At 40.1% G+C, this 18,703-nt stretch overlaps 1 protein-coding gene across 3 annotated transcripts in view; it reads right to left on the minus strand.

Moving 5' to 3' along the window:
• Positions 1 to 18,103, minus strand: part of kcnb1 (potassium voltage-gated channel, Shab-related subfamily, member 1) — a 43,855-nt gene extending 25,752 nt beyond the window's left edge. Inside the window, exons 1-11 of one of the 3 annotated variants that reach the window (XM_005927487.3) lie at positions 17,853 to 18,103; positions 17,318 to 17,441; positions 17,002 to 17,177; positions 16,757 to 16,903; positions 16,507 to 16,619; positions 16,215 to 16,396; positions 13,169 to 13,334; positions 12,677 to 12,858; positions 12,170 to 12,321; positions 10,587 to 11,803; positions 8,403 to 8,598 (exon numbers count right to left, since the gene is read on the minus strand). In XM_005927487.3, coding sequence (XP_005927549.1) covers positions 11,656 to 11,803; positions 12,170 to 12,321; positions 12,677 to 12,858; positions 13,169 to 13,334; positions 16,215 to 16,396; positions 16,507 to 16,619; positions 16,757 to 16,903; positions 17,002 to 17,177; positions 17,318 to 17,441; positions 17,853 to 17,923 — 1,461 coding nt within the window. In that variant the 5' untranslated portion in view covers positions 17,924 to 18,103 and the 3' untranslated portion in view covers positions 8,403 to 8,598; positions 10,587 to 11,655. Of the gene's footprint in view, positions 1 to 7,943; positions 8,599 to 10,586; positions 11,804 to 12,169; positions 12,322 to 12,676; positions 12,859 to 13,168; positions 13,335 to 16,214; positions 16,397 to 16,506; positions 16,620 to 16,756; positions 16,904 to 17,001; positions 17,178 to 17,317; positions 17,442 to 17,852 lie in introns of those variants that run through there. The other 2 variants (XM_042223038.1, XM_042223037.1) reach the window with 2 other exon arrangements.
• Between the last annotated feature and the right edge of the window lie 600 nt (positions 18,104 to 18,703).

The raw sequence follows: 18,703 nt of genomic DNA on the forward strand, positions 1-18,703 counted from the left end.
TTCTACATGTAGCTAGTTCAGAGCTGGAACTCTTTTTGCCTTCAGAACAGTCTTCATTCTTCGTGGCACAGATTCAACGAGATGCTGAAAACATTTCTCAGATATTTCGGACTATGTTGACATGATAGCATCGCACAGTTGCTGCAGATCGCCGCACATCAATGGTGTCAGTTTGCACAATCTCCCACAGGCCCACTACTGGATTGAGATCTGGTGATTGTGGGGGCCATTTGAGAATCATGAACCGACTGCCACATTCACGATCATTAACAATATTCAAGTAGGCTGGGGCATTTAAATAATGCTTAATCGGTACTAAGGTGTGCCAAGAAAACATCCCATACTACATTACACCATCAGCAGCCTGAACCACTGATACACGGCAGCTTTGGTCCCTGCTTTTCTGATTTTAACCAAATTCTACCCAGGGGTGTCAAACTCATTTTACATCGCGGGTCGAATACAGCCCCGGACCGGTGAAACTGTCTGTGTAAAGAAGTGACGTATTCAACTGTTTTTGTACCTGACAAAGAAAAAGCTGCTGTGACAAAGAAAGAAATGTGGCAACAAAACTCTTTGGACGTAAACCAATTATGTGTAAAATTACAGAAACTCTTCTGGTAGCTCATTGGCCAGGCTGTCCACTTTTTTGTTGTTGTGTGTTGTGTTTACATCATTTTGTGGAATCTGTTTACCTGCTCTAGCTGTTTGGTGACTGTTGAAAGGGTTTTGTGAACACTTCTGGCGTGTCTGTGGGTATGATGCATGTCTACATTTAAATAAAAGATCTGGGAGTACATCCTGTTAAACCAGATGTTCTCCCTCTCTTGCGTCCGGTACCGCGGGCATTGGGGTTCAAGAGGTTAATTGTTTATTGCTAAATTACTTTGTGTAGTATGAATGTTCATAAGGGAGGTTTTTATGAGTAGGAAAAGCTGTAAAACTTATGAAAATACAGTTAAAAGTCCGAAATGTATGCTTGTGCTTGTTTGTGGTGAGCAGATCAAACAAGTTAAGAATTATAAATGGCTTCAAGCGCAAACTCAGGCCTGTGAGACTCATTTAGACACTCAGGCACTGAGCCATGGCTCTGTGGTACATGCAGACGTTTCTGTACCTCTACCATTCAAAGACACTTTGCATATAGTTTACATAATATTCAACACTGAACTGTAAATCTAGCCTTTTTCAATAAAACAATTTTTATTCAGTGTTTTCATAAAAGCCGTATTTTTATGCATTAGCTACTACTAGGAAGAACACACATGAGGTTTAGGGCCTGAACAAGTTAGAAACCTTTTGTCCTCCATAATGGAAAATGGCTGAAAATATCCAGCTCCTAATTGTATAAATTCTGCATTCAGCGTTTCAGTGTCCAATATCACTGAAGTGCAGCCAGATGCTCCTCGTTTTACGTTTTCGCTAAAGTCCCACACCTGCCTGCATGGATTCTCAGCAAAAAGGCTGAAGACTGGGCTCCCACATATCGACGGGTCATTATTGATTGACATATAAAATTATCTCGTGGGCCGGATATAATTGTATCGCGGCCGGATGTGACCTGCAGGCCAAATGTTTGAAACCCCTATTCTAACCCTGCAGCAGACATTGAGGCTTCTCAGACCAGGCAATGTTTTTCCAATCTTGTATTTTGTAACATCAGTGTTCTGTTCTTAGTTTACTTAAGTGGGGCCAGGTTTGGCCTTCAGCTGCTGTAACCCATCTACGCCAAGGTTCAACATACTGCACATTCAAAGATGTTCTTTTGCATACTGTGGATCTATAGGTGGGTACTTGAATTACAGTTGCCTTCCTATCAGTTCAAAACAGCTTTGCCATTGTCCTCTGACATCTGAAATGAACAATCTTCTTCCCCATTCTAATGCTTGGTTTGAATTCAGCATGCTGTCTTCACCATGTTTGCATTAATAAGCAGCTAAACAGGTATAGCTAAAAAAAGTAGCAAATGAGTGTAAGTTTCCTTAAAACTAATAAAATTATACCAGGATTCATATAAACTGGTTCATATAATTCATATAACCTTGTACTGCAGTTTCTTCCACATGGAGCTGTGATTACTTAGTTATGGCATGATGGTCTGTTGACAGCTGTAATCATTAAAGATCATCCATTTACTGGATGAAAAAAAAAGCCCAAAACAAAAACAACGCCACAAATATGTTTTTGTGAATTTTGTCAAAACAATTCACTTATGATTTAATTGGTTGCTTCAATTCCTGCCCTTCAGGCCTTTCGGTGTACCTTTACATGATCTGTTAGTTATTTTTACTGTCTCTGTTCTTCCATTCTAGATATCTGACACATTCAATAATGAAATAGAGCAACACCATTAATTATAATAGTCTAAGGAACATTTTTCTCTAAATGTCAGCATTAACCTCCTGAAGCTTTCTGTCTCAGCTTTCTGTCTCAATATAAATATATATATATATATATGTGTGTGTGAGTGTGTGATGTGTGTGTAGGTGTGTAAAAATGGGGGAGGGTGGAGCTTGAGTAAAAGGAAGTAAAATGTCAGTTTTCTTACATTCAAATAAATTTATTCTATAATTCATAATGAACACTGGAGATACGGTTTTACTGCATTCTAAACATTAAACCATGCAAATACAGTCATATGTGAGCATGAGTGTGTATTTGCTTGTGTAGGAAATAGTGATGACAAAATCGATGATAGGTGAGCGTGGTTAATCAATTCCTGTAGTTAGTAAGTCCATATTTTAAGCACTGTGGTTGAGGTTTTCAGTTTATTTCAACTTTAACCTTTAGAGGCTGCAGTAGACTTTGAATGGCTGCCTTTGACTTTGACTTGAGGGCAAGTTAGAAGGGACACTCAGAAGATGTTGACGAGGAGACAGTGTGACAGGCAGAGAGCGACTGCCGTGAAAGCAATCTCTGGGGCGCTGAAGCTCCTAGCACACATGATCCCAGCCTAAATCTCTGCACCGAACAGACCAAGATAAGATGGACAAATAACCCAAGAAAAGGATGTTACTCCTCAAGTACAGTTAGTAACTTTAGTGCTGCATGGTTACTCAACAGCTTTCTGTCAGTGAAGCGTGTGATTCTCATTTACTTCTCTCTTTCTACAGCTGCTTCATCAACACATACAGTGCCAATCAAAGGTTTGGAGGTACTCGCCCATTACTTCTCACTAGGACTGTACCACGCGTGCTCTGACGTTAACAGTCCGCTAGCAGCAACTTCAAAGTAGACACCAAAGCACTCTCTCCACAAAGTTGGATAAAAACAAATTTGACAAAGGGCTTTAAAATATTCATCAGTGCCCTGTGCAACTGTTATGAGGCATTTAGAGAATAGGAAAATGCCTCACAGTCTGTGTATGAATGTGTTTTGTTTTTGTTTTTGTCTTTTGCAAAGTAACGACACAGTTTAAAGGATAAACGTATAATTGCTGTTGAGATGGCGATCTTTCTAAGATATTAATGAACATCATAGAAGGAAATATTCACAAAGGTACTGTTAAGTCTAATTGTTGAATGTTGTCATTGTGCTTCTTAAATTTGTAAACTCTTCAATCTATAGGATCGAGACATTCCTTTGTCTCTGACCACCTCTCCAGCCACTTTGTGCTGGGGAGGTGCTTGTGTTGTATTGTGTATTGTAACAGTTGTCAATAAATAGCTGCCAGCGAGCTGCTCTTTGAAGGACTTTGGGCTGGAGACAGGTTAGGAGCGTGAGCTTCAAGAGCTGGTTCTTGACCAAAGACTTCCCTCGCTAGCGGGTTGAAGATGTTCTGTTATGTCTTGTTTTCTTCATGATGAATAAGTCTCTAAACTAGTGGGGCTTGTGGAAACACAGACCCAACATTTATACCTCCTTTACTCAAGTGCCTTTAATCAAAATGTCCATTTATATGTGTAACATTAGCATTGCATTAGCAGTTGATTCAATAAATATACTGTGTGAGCAACTACAGTCAAATTTCTACACAAACTCACTGGAGATTAATAAGCAGACTGTCAGGAAACTGAAAAGAAGATCCTGACACTCATACTTATTCAATACATTCTGATTTAAAACTGTCTTTAGTCATTTTAGTTTACCCTTTTTTATATTTCAGCTTTTCTTCTGTTCATTTAATGCATTATTTTCACAACTTAGGTTGCCTTGTATCAAAATACTTATTTGATACGAGTTATCTATGACATAATTATTACAAATAAACTTACGTTGCTTCATCTTGCCAAATGTAAAATGAATAGACAGAGAGCCCAGCTTTCAGTTTAAATAATTTAACTTCATCAAGTTTTAAAAGGTTTAGGGATAGACAGAGTTTAATTAGAGGCAAGTAGAATAATTTATATTAGTAGGCATGCTGGAACATATAACCATGAGTCATTTCATTAGCTAGAGGATGAGGATATAGTTGTTATCTAATGAGTAAGGAAAATTATATAAGGAAAATTGTCTGCTGACTGGGGAACATTATATAAACTGAAAACAACAGCATACTCACAATGGACATATAGTGGAAACCACAAAAAACACTTCACAGGTTTAAAACATCTACTCTATATTTACGCAAGTTTCTAGATGACATGAGCATTCACACTGATCAATCCTGTCAAAAGCAGGATTAAATCTTAAAGGTTGATTCAGTCCCAGATGTCAAAAGGACATTGGCAATCTTGGCCTGGACTGTTATAGTCCCATAGGAAGCTCATAAATCTCATCTAATAACTGTTAAAAACTAGAAAGCTACATCTTAAAATGGACAAAAAGGCCAGTCTAAACTTGTTCACCCTCTTCAGATATCCCTGTCTGTCCAGAAATAGAGAAGGATGGACAATGCTCCAAATTTGTGAGATTTCTACATATGTATACAATCATAGGCAAGTACAGATATTGTACAGCCTTCGTTGGTCTTCTATAAAATATTTAGTGCAGGCTCTGGATGATCCAGCCCATGATTGATGACAGGAATTCTAGTCTTGTTTTTTTATGGCTTCTTATACATCATCTAACCAGCTGTGACTGTCCAGATGTCAGAAACAGTGACCGATTCTAGTCTGGGTGCTTGTATTGGATTCTGCTGCAGACTGATTTATGAGTAGGAATATCGCCAAGCCACATTTATTTGTCATGTTAACTGTGACATGAGAGTAGCGTTATTGGAATTTGTTGCCTGCCATCTGATGCACAATACCCACTGACGGAGCAGGAACTGGTAATTCCACATTTATTAATGCATGGAGGACAAAGATGACAGCAATACTCACGTTTGGCTTTGGTTTCTTCTGTAAATTGTCTGAAGGCGAGCCCATATTAATAGCAGATTTCAAATAAAACCTTCAAAATAAAATCTATTTAAGATTTTATTATTTAGTAATGGTTTCAGAGGAAGTGGGACACAATTGGTTTTGAGCAATGAACAAAAGAAAATGCTTACAAATTTTATTCTGAATATAAACTTATATACTATGGGATTCAAACTATAACTTGAAACATTTATATAAGTATTGTGATTTTTAAGAATATTGTCAAAGTCCTAATCTGTAAACAGATATTTGTGATATTATGAATAGCAGAAACCAGCAGGATCTAACATGATGTTACATAAATGCTACTGCAGGTGAAAAAGGCTTTTCTTGGTGTTAGGCACTGCTTTGCCAGCGGTCAGACACAATCTTATTTTATGGTGACTGGAATCTGATCTGGGATCTGAGTGCGAGACAGACAATGCTGTGGCTTACAAAGAATGTAAACAGAGAGAGGGAAGCTTCAAATTGGGCCTAGAGTCTCCTGGAGAATAATTAATGTGACATTTCCCTGACATTTAGTCAGAAGTATATACCAGAGGAGCCTCAAGAAGGAAGGAAGGGAGGAGAGATATGAGCCAATGCAGAGAAAAGAAAGCCAGGAAGGATGGCAGGGCAGAGAAAACACAGGCAGCAACACTGAGATTTTGCTTTTAAACATTTTTCCCCTGAACATCTAAAAATTGTAGCTTCTTGTTTTATTTTGTACAAACATTAAAACAGGAACTAAACAGAAGTGCAATTACACTCACACAGAAACACAAACAGGCCCACTCCTGTTCAATACCCACTCCTTCGGCGATGATAAAATCGTACTTTTGTTGCCTGGTAACCATTTGTTTTGTGCTAATCGCTACCATTCACCATCTTTTTATGGGCTGCTGCACATTTTTGGTCCAGGATAGGAGAGCACAGCTGATCAGTCTGTGGTTCAAGTTGGATTGCTCAACAAGCCCACAGTTAAATAAATAAATAAAAGAACTAAGACAATACTTGAACCCCTTGAATGGTTTTGGTGGCTTGGTCTGTGGTTTAATATGGTCCTTTTTTAACTAATTAGGAATTAATAAACTCTGCTGCTTGCTATGTCAAGTTTGCTCCTTTTTCTGTCTATCCCTACCCTCCACTATCAAGATATCATGATGCCAAGCCAGGAGGTGATGTGAATTAGCAGCTCAGTTAAATTCTTTTAACATGAATAATAGATATATATAGACATTGAGAGCTAGAGATTCGCCGAAACCACTTTGCATAAGCAATTTTCTGTGTTATTATTCAAAGTGAATCGCTGTACCCATCTTCGTCGAGCACTTCACAACAGTTTGTCGCTGATATTTTGATAAATTGCAGGTATTGGGGCGTGATAACGGAGACAAGAACTTATGGTCGACTCCGAGTGGTCATCTCCTTTTTGTAGGCTACAGCACTTTCTTAGCGCTAACCCAATAAGCATCGATTTTACATCTCTTTGATTCCTGTGAAGAAGACATTTCACTGACAGACTCACAGCACTCATCTCACTCTGTTTGTGGATTAGAGCTGACAGTTCTAACAAATCCTCGCTGCAAAGCATCAGCCGGCACAAATTGCTAATAGTTTCATTTCCATTTCCCATGCAATAATAGCTGCAAGACAAACAAGGCACGCTGCTCCCCTTAAAACTGAGCTGGAAAGAAACAGCCCCCCTCTTTGATCCTTCCAATCCAACTGAGAAGAGTGTGATCAAAGGTTGCTCATGTTTAACACTGCTGTGGTCTCCCAGGTTGCAGTTGCAGGTGTGGCTCTGTGAAAGACCTGCTGATGGCATAACATGCATTGACTAACGGTGCGGGTTAGGGTTATGGTTGAAAGAATTCCATGTCATTTCCAGCTTCTTGTTCATGTGCACAGAGCTAAAATTCAATATCTCAAACCTCTTAATCTCAAAATGATTTTTTTTGGGGGGGGGTCACAAAAAAGCAAGTGCTTTAGTTATTTTAATGTAGTTGCCCTTTATATTACAGCTTGGTAACAGTGAGATAATAAGGTGGGAAAAAATTAAGTAATATTGTGGAAATAACAAGTTATTACCAACTGGTCCATTTGGTCCACTGGTCTGTTTGTTTGAAGGTCTGTTTTTGGTTTTGATGATAATGATGATGGCAATAATACAGCAACGGTCCTTTGTAACTGCGGCATTACAGGACACAAAGCTAATGAGCCCAATGTCACGTTTTAAAGATGTTTTATAGCGATAAATAAAGGCAGCCATTTATGTTGTTACCAAATTTGCCTTCCTGTTTTGTTCCCAGGTTTCAAATCACAATAACTGCAGACAACAGCACACAAATCCCATGTGAACAAATGGCATTGACAGGCTTTTTCTATGATTTCCAGCATTTACTCCATGTTCCAACTTTTGAACAATCAAAATGTAATGACTGATACATTTTGTGTAATCATAAACTGTTTCCTCTCCGTGCAATGGCAGTAATCTAAGGTCACCTGGCTGTGCTGATATTTGGTACAGGAGCACTTCCTATTATTTGATTTTTCTTGAATAAACTGAAATTTCAAGCACAACACCGCAGGTATTTCTGCGACAGGGGTCAAAGTGAACATAACCATGATCAACTCACACCCCAAATCCCGTGGCATTACCTTTGCTGCAACAGATGAGCTGGGCTTTTCCAGGAGGTCCCAAAGTTTCTTTCTTTTTTCGGCACAGCAGGTGTTGTCAAATTCTTCTCCCTCTCTGTCTTTTAAGTTGTCTGCCTCCCTTTTGAGTTCTTCATTCATTTGCTCCTTTTTCTGGTGATATCTTGCTTGGCAACACGACTCCAGGTAGATCTCATCGATGCCCCAGTAGTCTAGTTCTTGACTAAATGAAAGGGCGCACATTTCCTCCATCATGTGCAGCTTACCCGTGCGGTAAAAGTTCAGAATAGATGTAAACGCCCCTGGATGCCGGTCGAAAAAGTACTCATTCTCCTCCAGACTGTAATCATCGCACACTTCCATCAGTGATTCGTGCGAGTTGCAATCTCTTAACTTTCCCAAACGCGTTCGTGGTAGCCTGTCTAACGTTCGCCACAAGACCTCATGCGGGAGCCCTCCAACATTTAGCCTGACTCTGCGGAAACATGACTTGCTGCGAACGATGTCCACTGGTTCAGGTGGCAGCGATGATGTTGACCGAGAGCCGGCTTTATTTAACTCGGCCAAGGATTTCTCCATGATAACTTTAGGTAGAGAGAGCATGAGGACCGCTGAGGCTATGGACTACACTTGATTGTCTCTTCATTCATTATCGTATCTAAAGGAATCACAAAACAAAAACAAACCATTAGTGTTACAGAGCTTAATACAAATGTCAGAGGCCCATTGATTTCAGTTGTAACAGTCGTAACACCTTGCTGCTCTGGCTCTGGGGTACATTACCCCAGAAAGGCAAACCTGACTATTGTTAAAATGATGATAAAAGTAAAACAAAATTATTTCACTCACATTAATTCTTCCATATTTCTTCTGAAAATGTCGTTCAACAATCATAAAATGCTTTCTTAACTGTTCACTGGTTGAACTGCTCGTGCAAAAATACTGGAAATCAATAAAATTAAGTTGTTTCTAATGATATTTCCCAATCAGTTACTGCTGTTCTTGTTGTCTTCAGCATTATTCTATTTTTTTTTTAATTTCTTCCTAAAACCACAAGAATCTCTTGGTGAACAGATGGGGGTTATTAAGATGACTCATTCACATATAAACAAGGCAAAAAAACAAAATCCCAGCTTATTATTGTGCTGCAATCATCTAAAACTGATACTGCAAAAAGCCTCATGTTCTAAAATCTTACAAAACACTTTTGACACTTCTAACAACAGGAACAGAAGAAAAACTGCCTCAGATGCTATAGATCAGATACATTTAGAATAAAGAAATGAAATCATCCTAATCTACCTAAAAAGCTGTTGTGACTTAAATGAATAAAACAGTCCAATCTTCTTTTTTAAAATTGTTTCCTCATCCAATAGTAGAAAAAAATGCTCAGAAAGATAAAAGGCTAAAGCCAGCACACACTGTCATGCATTTCTTTTGGGGGGTTAAAAGATATTTTGGGAAACTTTACCAAAATGCATCCATGCTGTTCTATCATCAATTTAAGCCAGTGTGGGGGAAAAATGCTGATGATAACAAGTTCCCAAAACTTTACACAACCTATTTGTGCTGACCAATTCTGAAGAGAGCTCTCCTCTGTGGTAACAGATGAAATATTTATCTTTATGACAACAACTATTTCTGCTGTGATGGCTTAGATGGCTGCACAAGGTGGCAAAAGAGGTCATCGTGCCCATTTTTTCTTACTATTAATATTATTATTATTATTATTTTGCCTCCACAGAGGTCGATCTGTGCCCGTATGACGCCCATGCAGTGCTGTGGGTGGGTGAGACGCAGAACACCACGCAGTGATGAATGTCGTACAAAGTGAGCGCTGTCCAGTCCAATGGTGCTGAAACACCAGGAAGCAAATGTTCACTCCCTGAATCACGGCGAGCTCCCTTGGGAGGGCAGGCTATCTGACAAGAAAATATAGCCTACGTTACATCCTCTTGTGACGAAGAGGCCAATATTTTTATGGACCATTTATGACAGTACACGTGGCACAAGCTTCACATTGAAACGTATATATTGAGCTTGTGTGTTGTGTGATGAGGGCACGGAAAAGTCCACAACACATCGGGCCTGCAGATGTGATCACTGTCTCACAAAGTTTGTAATCTTTCACAAGCACAAATAGGCCTGAGGACTAGTTTCAAAATGCGCATGCAAAAATTTTTTTAAAAAAAGAAAGAATGAAAAAACTGAACACAAAGGTCTACTGCTGAATTCAAAATGTAGATATTGTTATATCTGTGTTGTGGATGTTGCTGGAATAAATAAAACAATAACAATAATAATAATAATAAATATTCATTTGAAGCCGCCTCCACCCTCCTCCTGCTTTATCCAAGTCAAAGCTTCGACAAAACAGATTAAACAAACCACAAAACAAACATCAGCCCCACCTTTGTACACACTGGCAATCTGCGTAGCTACATTGGGAATGGTACTAGCCATCTAAAAGTGCAATGTAGTGAATACAAATCTTCCATCTTTTCCCGTGTTTTTCAAAGGCTCCCTGCTCCATAATGGTGCAAGCTTAAACGCACAGTGTTCCCCCCCATGCAACTGGAAAGCTATTACAATTGATAGGTTGCACATTACACAAAGTCCAGAAATGGAAAATTAGCTCAAAAATACCTTCGTGAGTTGTCATCCTACACTGAATCAAACCAGCACGTACCGCCTTGTGAACAATCAATCCGCTGCCACAAACAAAAAGGAAGCAGTAGCATTTAAAAAAAAATAAAAATTGAGGCGCCGTTATTGGTTTACTATTGCCAGGGTCTAAACCAATCCATTTCCCCCTCCTCTGCCTCCGACATGGCAGAGATATCTTCTGCACGATCTACTGTCTACCCGCCGGTTTCCTGCTCCGCATCTTGCTTCCCTGATTCACCCTGAAGATCAACAAGTACGCCGACAAGCTCGTTCGGACAGACTACCTGTGTTCCCAGTCAGCTGTGTGAGGAGGCGCCGCATCTCTGTGAAGGTGGATCCATGGCAGCTCGGCGCTCTCTTTCACATCTGTTTAACTCTTTCACCACCGCCTCCTGCAAATCTATCATCAAAAACACACAGCTACGTGTACGTCAGACTATGATGTCTCCAGAAAAAGACGCGTAAATGTGCATGTGCACAAAAGCCTAGCATCTGAAAACACACCCGCAGCTCCCACCTGACTGGAGAGACACACTGTAGCTCTTTTTATTACGTTATTAGGCACTAGTGATGCATCGTTGTATGGTGTGTGACTGATGTGATCACTTCTAGATTGATCAGTTTCACTAGTCTGCTTTGCAGTCCACCATAACCTGTGGGGAGCGGGCGGGGGTCAGGCCTCCAATGAAGAGTGTGGTGAAATATTTTATATTACACGGCACTACAGTGCAAGCATTTAAATCATTTCAAAGCTGATATCAATCCTGACCCATTACAAAATCAATATAATTGAGCTGTTGCACTGATCTTTAATGTTGCATCTTCTGTATTTGCATTTCCTTTAGAAAATAACTTCTGAACACAGATAAGAAATCGGAGTCATTAAAAATGAGACAAAATCAGCTGGTTAGTGTTTCCTTTAGTTTTTTATTAACATACAAAATTATAAAATTTAAAAAGTTAAATAGGATTTAAGGTGGACTGATCAAATATAAGATAGAATAAATAATATTACAGTATGTCAGTAAGTAGTTTGTACAGTAAGGTGCTATGTTCTCTTCAGTCTGTATCGGACCTGCAGGTCTCCGTCTGGCTGGAGCATCCCAAACCCATAACGACTGGGATTAACAGGAGGCAGTTTAGCCTCAGGGTCACACGGCTCCAGATCAAGATGGGTCAAGGCCAAAAAGACAAATCTAAAGAAAAAAAGAGGTAAAAACTGTTTACATCTTTTCACACATATTAGTGCACCTGAGGCTGTTTTAACATTTGTACAGGACGTCTGACATTGGCTGTTACGAGTGACTGTTCTCTAATATCCTTCACCTCTGTCATACAGGTCCGTACAGAGAATAAGCAATGGCTGTATAACAGCTTCTTACTTTATGATTGAGAACATAAAAGCAGGACTGAAATGATAAAAAGGGGGGATATTATGTGAAGATGGCCAGAACGAGTAATCAGGTTGAAATTGCATGGAACTCTTTGATGATGAAAGTATTATTTATTTTTCAACTTCAGATAAATAATGAATATATGTTACAAATGATTTTAACACTCACTGTTTAATAGTTGAAATAGCAAACTCTTTCCCAACGCAGCTGTTTTTCCCTGCACCCCAAGGCATGCTGCAATACTTCAGCTTTTTTCCATCCTTGTAGAATTCATCCTTCACTGTCATATCATCATTTAGGAAGCGGTCGTACTTGAAAGTCTGTCAAGAGCAAAACATGTGGGCTTCGTTAGCTGTGTGTGTTATGATATCATGAAAACAAGCTTGACTTTTTGGCTATAAAATAACATTTCACCTCTAACGAATTAAGACAAATAATAAGAATGAACATTAATAAATAACCAAGCCCTAGTCCTTGACAAAGAATTTGTAGGCATTTACCAGCTTATGCCAGAGGAAGTATTATGCCTGTGTTTTAAATCACAGTGTTTAATCATGCCACCTCGAGGCCAGCTTATTTGCCATAATATAATTAGTATAGAGGGGCCCATGTTGGTGCTGTTAATGCATATATCCTATTCTAGATTAATGCACTTCATATGTACACACTAAATACCTGTGGCTCTTGGTGTATCTGCGGGTCCATTTGAGGGCTGAGGAAAGGGAACAGACACACTCTGTCCCCTCGTCTGAGGTGGTACCTCTTTCCATTGGCCATGTCCAGGATCTTATCCTGCACCACCTCTCTTCTGATCATTACTGCAGCAGTGAGCCGTAGGGTCTCACTCAAAATGCTATCTGTAGAATTGAAAGGACAGCAGAGTGGATGATGTCAGAGGGGTGTCAGTGTGAGTTAAGTCAGCGGTGCCCTCAGGCGTAATTTGGCGACGAACAAACATTGCACAGATACGATTATATGAAAAAGGCAATCAACATTTAATTGGTTCAAAGTTCAAACTGCCATGGCTGCTGTCACTGTTTCAATACACTGCAGTTATTTCTAACAGCTCAAAATGAGCTTTTGTTTCCATCCCACTGGAGCAATTAAACCCCAAGGTAGAAGGGCTCAAGTGAATAACAGAAAAGGCTGCTAGCAGCTGTTACGTACCAAATACAGGTGTGCTGTGCGCTTCCAGCAGGTTGTTCTGGGGCTGCTGAAAGGAAGTATCCCGCCGAGTGGAAAGGCCTCTGATCTCTGACTTAACAGCCTCCATGGCCTCTGGGTGAGTGAGCAGGAAGCCAAGGAGCCAAAAGGCAGCAGGTCCAGCATTACACTGAAACAAACATTGCACGCACACAAACCTTTACACGAGTTTCAGATGAAAAAAAACAACAGAATTCATTTTGTACGTATAAAGCTAATATATACCTAAAATAGAGATACTTCTGATGATGGCTATTATTTGCTTTCCTCTAATTTCTCTGTACTGTTGCTGTGTGAATATGACTGATGTGAGGAGAAGCCAATAAGTCACCCCATGCTTTGTAGGCACCTCTGTCAACCACTGTGGGAGACACCTGAGCCTGTCAGACAGTAATTGCTGTGGGTTAGGGGAGCTGTTCTTACTGCTGCTCATCTCAGGTCAACTTTCCATTGACAGGCAGGGCAAATGAGCAAAAGTGACTAGAAGTACATCACACTGTCTTTCTGCCCTCTTAGATCTTCAGATCACCTTATATAATGCCTCAGGTTATAATATGAGTCTATCCCAACAGCTGCAGATTCTTAGAGGAAAAATACCTGTCATTTTGGGAATTATAACTGAAGAGAGAGAAGAAAAAAACATTTCCATTTGCACACCAAGCAGGTATAACAGTGCAGTTTTTAAATGGAAATTTGCATTAAAGGTTATAGAAGGTCATTTTAGTTATATAGCTATTCCCATTAATCTATCCATCAATCTTTTCAACCACTTATCCCACTTATAGGGTTGCAAGGGAATTCAAGCAGACCCCAGCTAACATAGTGGAAAAGGCAGAAAACGAATATACAAAATCAACATGATTTGGACTATAGGAAGAAACTGAAATCCAGAGAAAACTACTGGAGACAAACTTCACACAGGAAGGCCCAACAACCCAGGAAATTCCAACTAGGAGGTAATAGTGCTCACCAGCACGACCCCCATACCACTCATTTCCCAACTATTCACGGTCCAAAATGCTTTGCTGGCCAGCTATTGGCTTTGACTATATGACTAAATGTGAAAGCGGTGTTGAATAACCTGCAGCATTAAAACCACAGTTGCTATAATGTTTAGGCCCAACTTGTGCAGCAAAAATAGGTCTGACCCATGCCAGGTTATAAACACTGGACCTTGAGGTGTGTTTTACGGATGTTGGTGGGGAGGTGGGGTTGCCATTGATTCAATTCAATTCAATTCAATTTTATTTATATAGCGCCAAATCACAACAAAAGTCGCCTCAAGGCGCTTCATAGATACAGAGAAAAACCCAACAATCATATGACCCCCCATGAGCAAGCACTTTGGCGACAGTGGGAACGAAAAACTCCTTTTTAACAGGAAGAAACCTCCGGCAGAACCAGGCTCAGGGAGGGGCGGCCATCTGCTGCGATCGATCAGGTTTGTTCACTGCAGCCCATAAATGCGTGATCACGTTAGGATCTGGCAAATTTCATTCAGCTTCTTGGGTTCTTTGTCATGTTCCGTCACCTATTCATGCCCAATTTTTCACTACTGCTGCATTCAATGTCCTGGCAGAAGAAGGTAGTGACTGACTGGGAGTGTTGATAGGGTGTGCTTGTTCAGCATCAGTGTTTGTGTGCACTGTATGTGATAAAGACATGATCCAAGGTTTCCCAGCAGAACATTTCGATGTGATGAGAAGCTGGACGTTATTCCCTTCGCTTGTCAATGGTCTTAATGTTGCGGCTGATCGGTGTATGTTTCAGTCAATAATATTGATTCCTTGCAAATGGAAAAAGAACAGCAACCTCCAGCTTGTGCAAGACTCATGACGATGTAGGCGACTTCAGTGAAATCCTAGCATTTACACTTTACACTGGAAAAAAAACCCCCATCAATCTGCCTGTAACACATGTATAAGCTTCACTCTGGCACCTCTCGCCAGTCTCACATTTAATCCTTCTATTCACTGCAGTGGTGCTCCAGTTTCCATTCAAGACAGAGACTGTGTGCTCCAATATCCCAGCAGACATGATAATGCAGAAATATACGTGGGGACTGGCGGGCTTTCCCAAACATGCACAGCAGGTGTGAGAGCCTGCAGTGTGGATAGGTTCATCATTGTTAGAATTACATACATCTGTGTTTAAGGGTGAACAAAGCTTTCTCCAGGGAGAATAACAGGTTAACGATGATGTAAAACTATTAGAGCTAAAATGTAGCATAGAGCAACAGCAGAAACAAAGACCAAATACAGCTCACTATCCCCCCCACCTGGCAGCATGAGTAGTGACCTCATTGCTCCACCACTGAGACCTGTCTGAACTAGTGAAAAACCTTAAATCCCACAGTCACACCTGTGTAAATATTGCTAACAATGGAAACACTTTATATTAAAGCCCAATAAAACAAAATTAATAATATTTCAGCAAGGTTTCATGGAAGATACTGGTGTTACTGGATAGTGTAAAAGAGAGTTCTGCACTAGAGGAAGTATCCATGGGAGTATCAATGTGAGTCTTTTTAAAATGATTTGCATCCATGCACACCGGTTAAACAACATTATCAGAGGAATTTGACTCTAGCCATAAAAACAAAAGAAAAAAACAAAAACAAAAACAAAAGACTGACAGCACAACTGCCTGGTATGATGCCTGAAACTGTCAGAAAAAGAGGAAGCAACTTCAACTGACTAACACTGTTCTCATTCTCAGTGTTTGCATGTGTAATTCTTCACACTCAAGGAATACAGAGTGACGTGGAAAACTGATTCATGGGAACTCCAGTTCAAGTTACATGTTGAAGCAGGTAGCTCTGAGTGACTTAGCCACGGGGAATCTAGCATCTATGATTTCATGTTGGCAAGCTGAACACTGTTGTGTGAAATGGTATTCAAGCGATGGGTGCGGAGGAGTTTTTATGCATTGATGCCACTGTAAGGAATTTGTGGATGTTTATGGTTTGTGTGTGAACAGGAAACAATACAGACAATTAAACCGTTCTTACCTGTGTGGTCCACAACTGTAACAGCAGTGCTTTTTTCTGCATATCTGCATTTATCCCCTCCTGTTGTAGGAAGTCACAGTAACTTTGTTGCCAGGTGCTTGACTCTGACCCTCCCCTCAGCCCGCACGGGGAAAGCAGTTCCCACAGTCGCTCCTGCGAGTGGCTGACTGTTCTGCGTTCTTCTGTAATGAAACCATCAGACATTTGCATTATGGTGCTGCGCAGATGCAAGTTTAGTTTATATGGCCATCGAACATCTGTTTTATTTTTGTTAAGCTGCAGTGCAACTTACCGCGCCTGAGTGAGCCACGAGCCAGTTTGGCGAGAAGATTGTCAAATTTGCGGAACTCTTGGTAAGCAACAGCCGCGTTGTCTGTCCTCTCAAAGAATGTAAGATATCCAGCCCTGATAACAACAACAAAAACGGTAAAAACTCTTTTTTTGTTTGCCACAGGTAAAAGCATCAGAATACCACCATGTTTATCATGTTCTTTTTTAAAATGTTAGAGTATTTTTTGCTAGGTTAAAATATTATGCCTTACCTAAAAAGAAGACTATAGCAGAGGTCAAAAAGTCCTTCTTGTTTCCACTCTGAAGGGGCGGACCCATTGTGGCAATGCAGGAGCAGGGTCTGAAGGTGAGTGTTCATGGAGCTGCTGAGCTTGGGAAGGCTGCAACCTTGAAAATGCCTAAGAAATGCAAATTAAAGATAGCATTAAGATTTGCAACACTGATTTCAGTCATATAATTTTGTTGCTTATAAAATCGATAAAGACATATTTATTACTGTTCCATCCATTTCCTCTCCAAGGTAGGCTCGATGTTTGTCGGCTGCAGACTGAACACCTTTTGTATGACCTGGCTTCTGATCCGGGTAAAGTCAAAGGAATCTCTGTCATTCAGCACACTATCAAATGAGTGTGGGTCCAACAGCACTGTCACACGGAGACCGGCAACACGCACCTGTGAGGACAGATTGTTAGTTTGCTCACCTCACCTATCCCCGAAATGTTCAGTATAATATTTTTTACGATTAAAAAATAAACTGCATTCAAGCTTTTGGATTCAAAGAGTAAGTATTAAATTAATTAATCAGAACTTACTGTGAATATATCTCCATGTTTTTCTTTCATCCGGGCCAAAAACTTTGCAGCATCTTTCCCAAACTCAATGGCATGTCCCAGCCATGGAATCCAACCTTCGTCCAGAGGAGGCTCATTTCTCCGCCTGTCATACACGGAAATTCATATCGCAAATGCATTAGCGTTTGCTTCCTTTCACTTTACATGAATCTGACACAACAGGTTTGCATTCGCATTAAGCAATGCCAAAAGCAGGATTTCTTTAGTTAAAAAGACAATTGGCAAGTCGTCTTCAGTATAAATCACACTATATTTTGCCGTTAAAAGCAACCCCAAATGCTAAATATTCAACTAGTGATACAGCGTTAAAGTAGTGATCTAATATCAACTACTTTTCCTTCATTTTAATTAATTTTGATTAGGATTAAATGCGCCAAAAAAAAAAGAAAGTAATCGGTAAAGCTATAACATTTGCAAAATATGCATTTACACAGTAAACAAGCCTTAGTACTAATTTATTATCTGCAAAATCAACATGCTGTAACACTTATCTTACCTTCTGCGAGTGGAGAAACGGAGAACTAGTATAAGCACTCCAGCAATGACTGACAATAGTGTCCACCACATGGTTCTGTAAAGTCTGGCACTCGAGCTGCTCCGTGAACAATGCAGTCCATAGCCCCTGGCGTCTCGCTTATATGTTTAAGCTCGGCTTAACTGTAACTACCACTTTTTAGGAAGGCGTGGAAAAGGTGTGGCCGGTGACAAACAGTTTTGCGCAATGGCCTACCTCACAATAAGCGGTGTCAGACACTGCAAAAACCACACATCACCGACTCCGCACAGACAGAAATGATTTAGCCTGACAATTAGCCATGTTTACCCTGAGCACCTCGGCTCAAATGTAGTTACACCTCACAGAGACTGCAGCGTGACAGTGTCGCTTTCAAAGAAAAGCAGCATGTCCGTACATTTCGAAGCCGTGGCATCACCGAGAAAAAGCAGGTCGTGGTTCAAAGGAAGCATACTTTAAAGAGGATGTCATAAAGTTAAGGTCAGCAACGACATAGTTCAGTTTCCCTTTGGTGTTGAGAAACGTTTATTTTTAGCGTCCTTTAGATGACTTATGAAGAGTCATAGAAACATGTGGTTTTTGTTGATGACGTGTTTGTGTACCGAAACTAATTATTGATGACCTGTTCTGGAGTTAGATGGCTCAGGTATGTTTTTTCTTCTTTTTTCTTTTCTCGGTGACATCATGTTATTATCATTTTACTACTAAATGACAAATGAAATAAAAATAAAATCAGCAAGAAACGCGACATTTTTGAACTGGTGAACCTAATTAATCATGAAGAAATTATGGCACTGGTAGCTGGTAATTTGTTGCTTGCTTATTAAACTGTT

The sequence above is a fragment of the Haplochromis burtoni genome, unplaced genomic scaffold (genome assembly GCF_018398535.1).
Source record: "Haplochromis burtoni strain Fernald_Lab_line unplaced genomic scaffold, NCSU_Asbu1 Contig_100, whole genome shotgun sequence".
Classification (NCBI taxonomy): Eukaryota; Metazoa; Chordata; class Actinopteri; order Cichliformes; family Cichlidae; genus Haplochromis; species Haplochromis burtoni.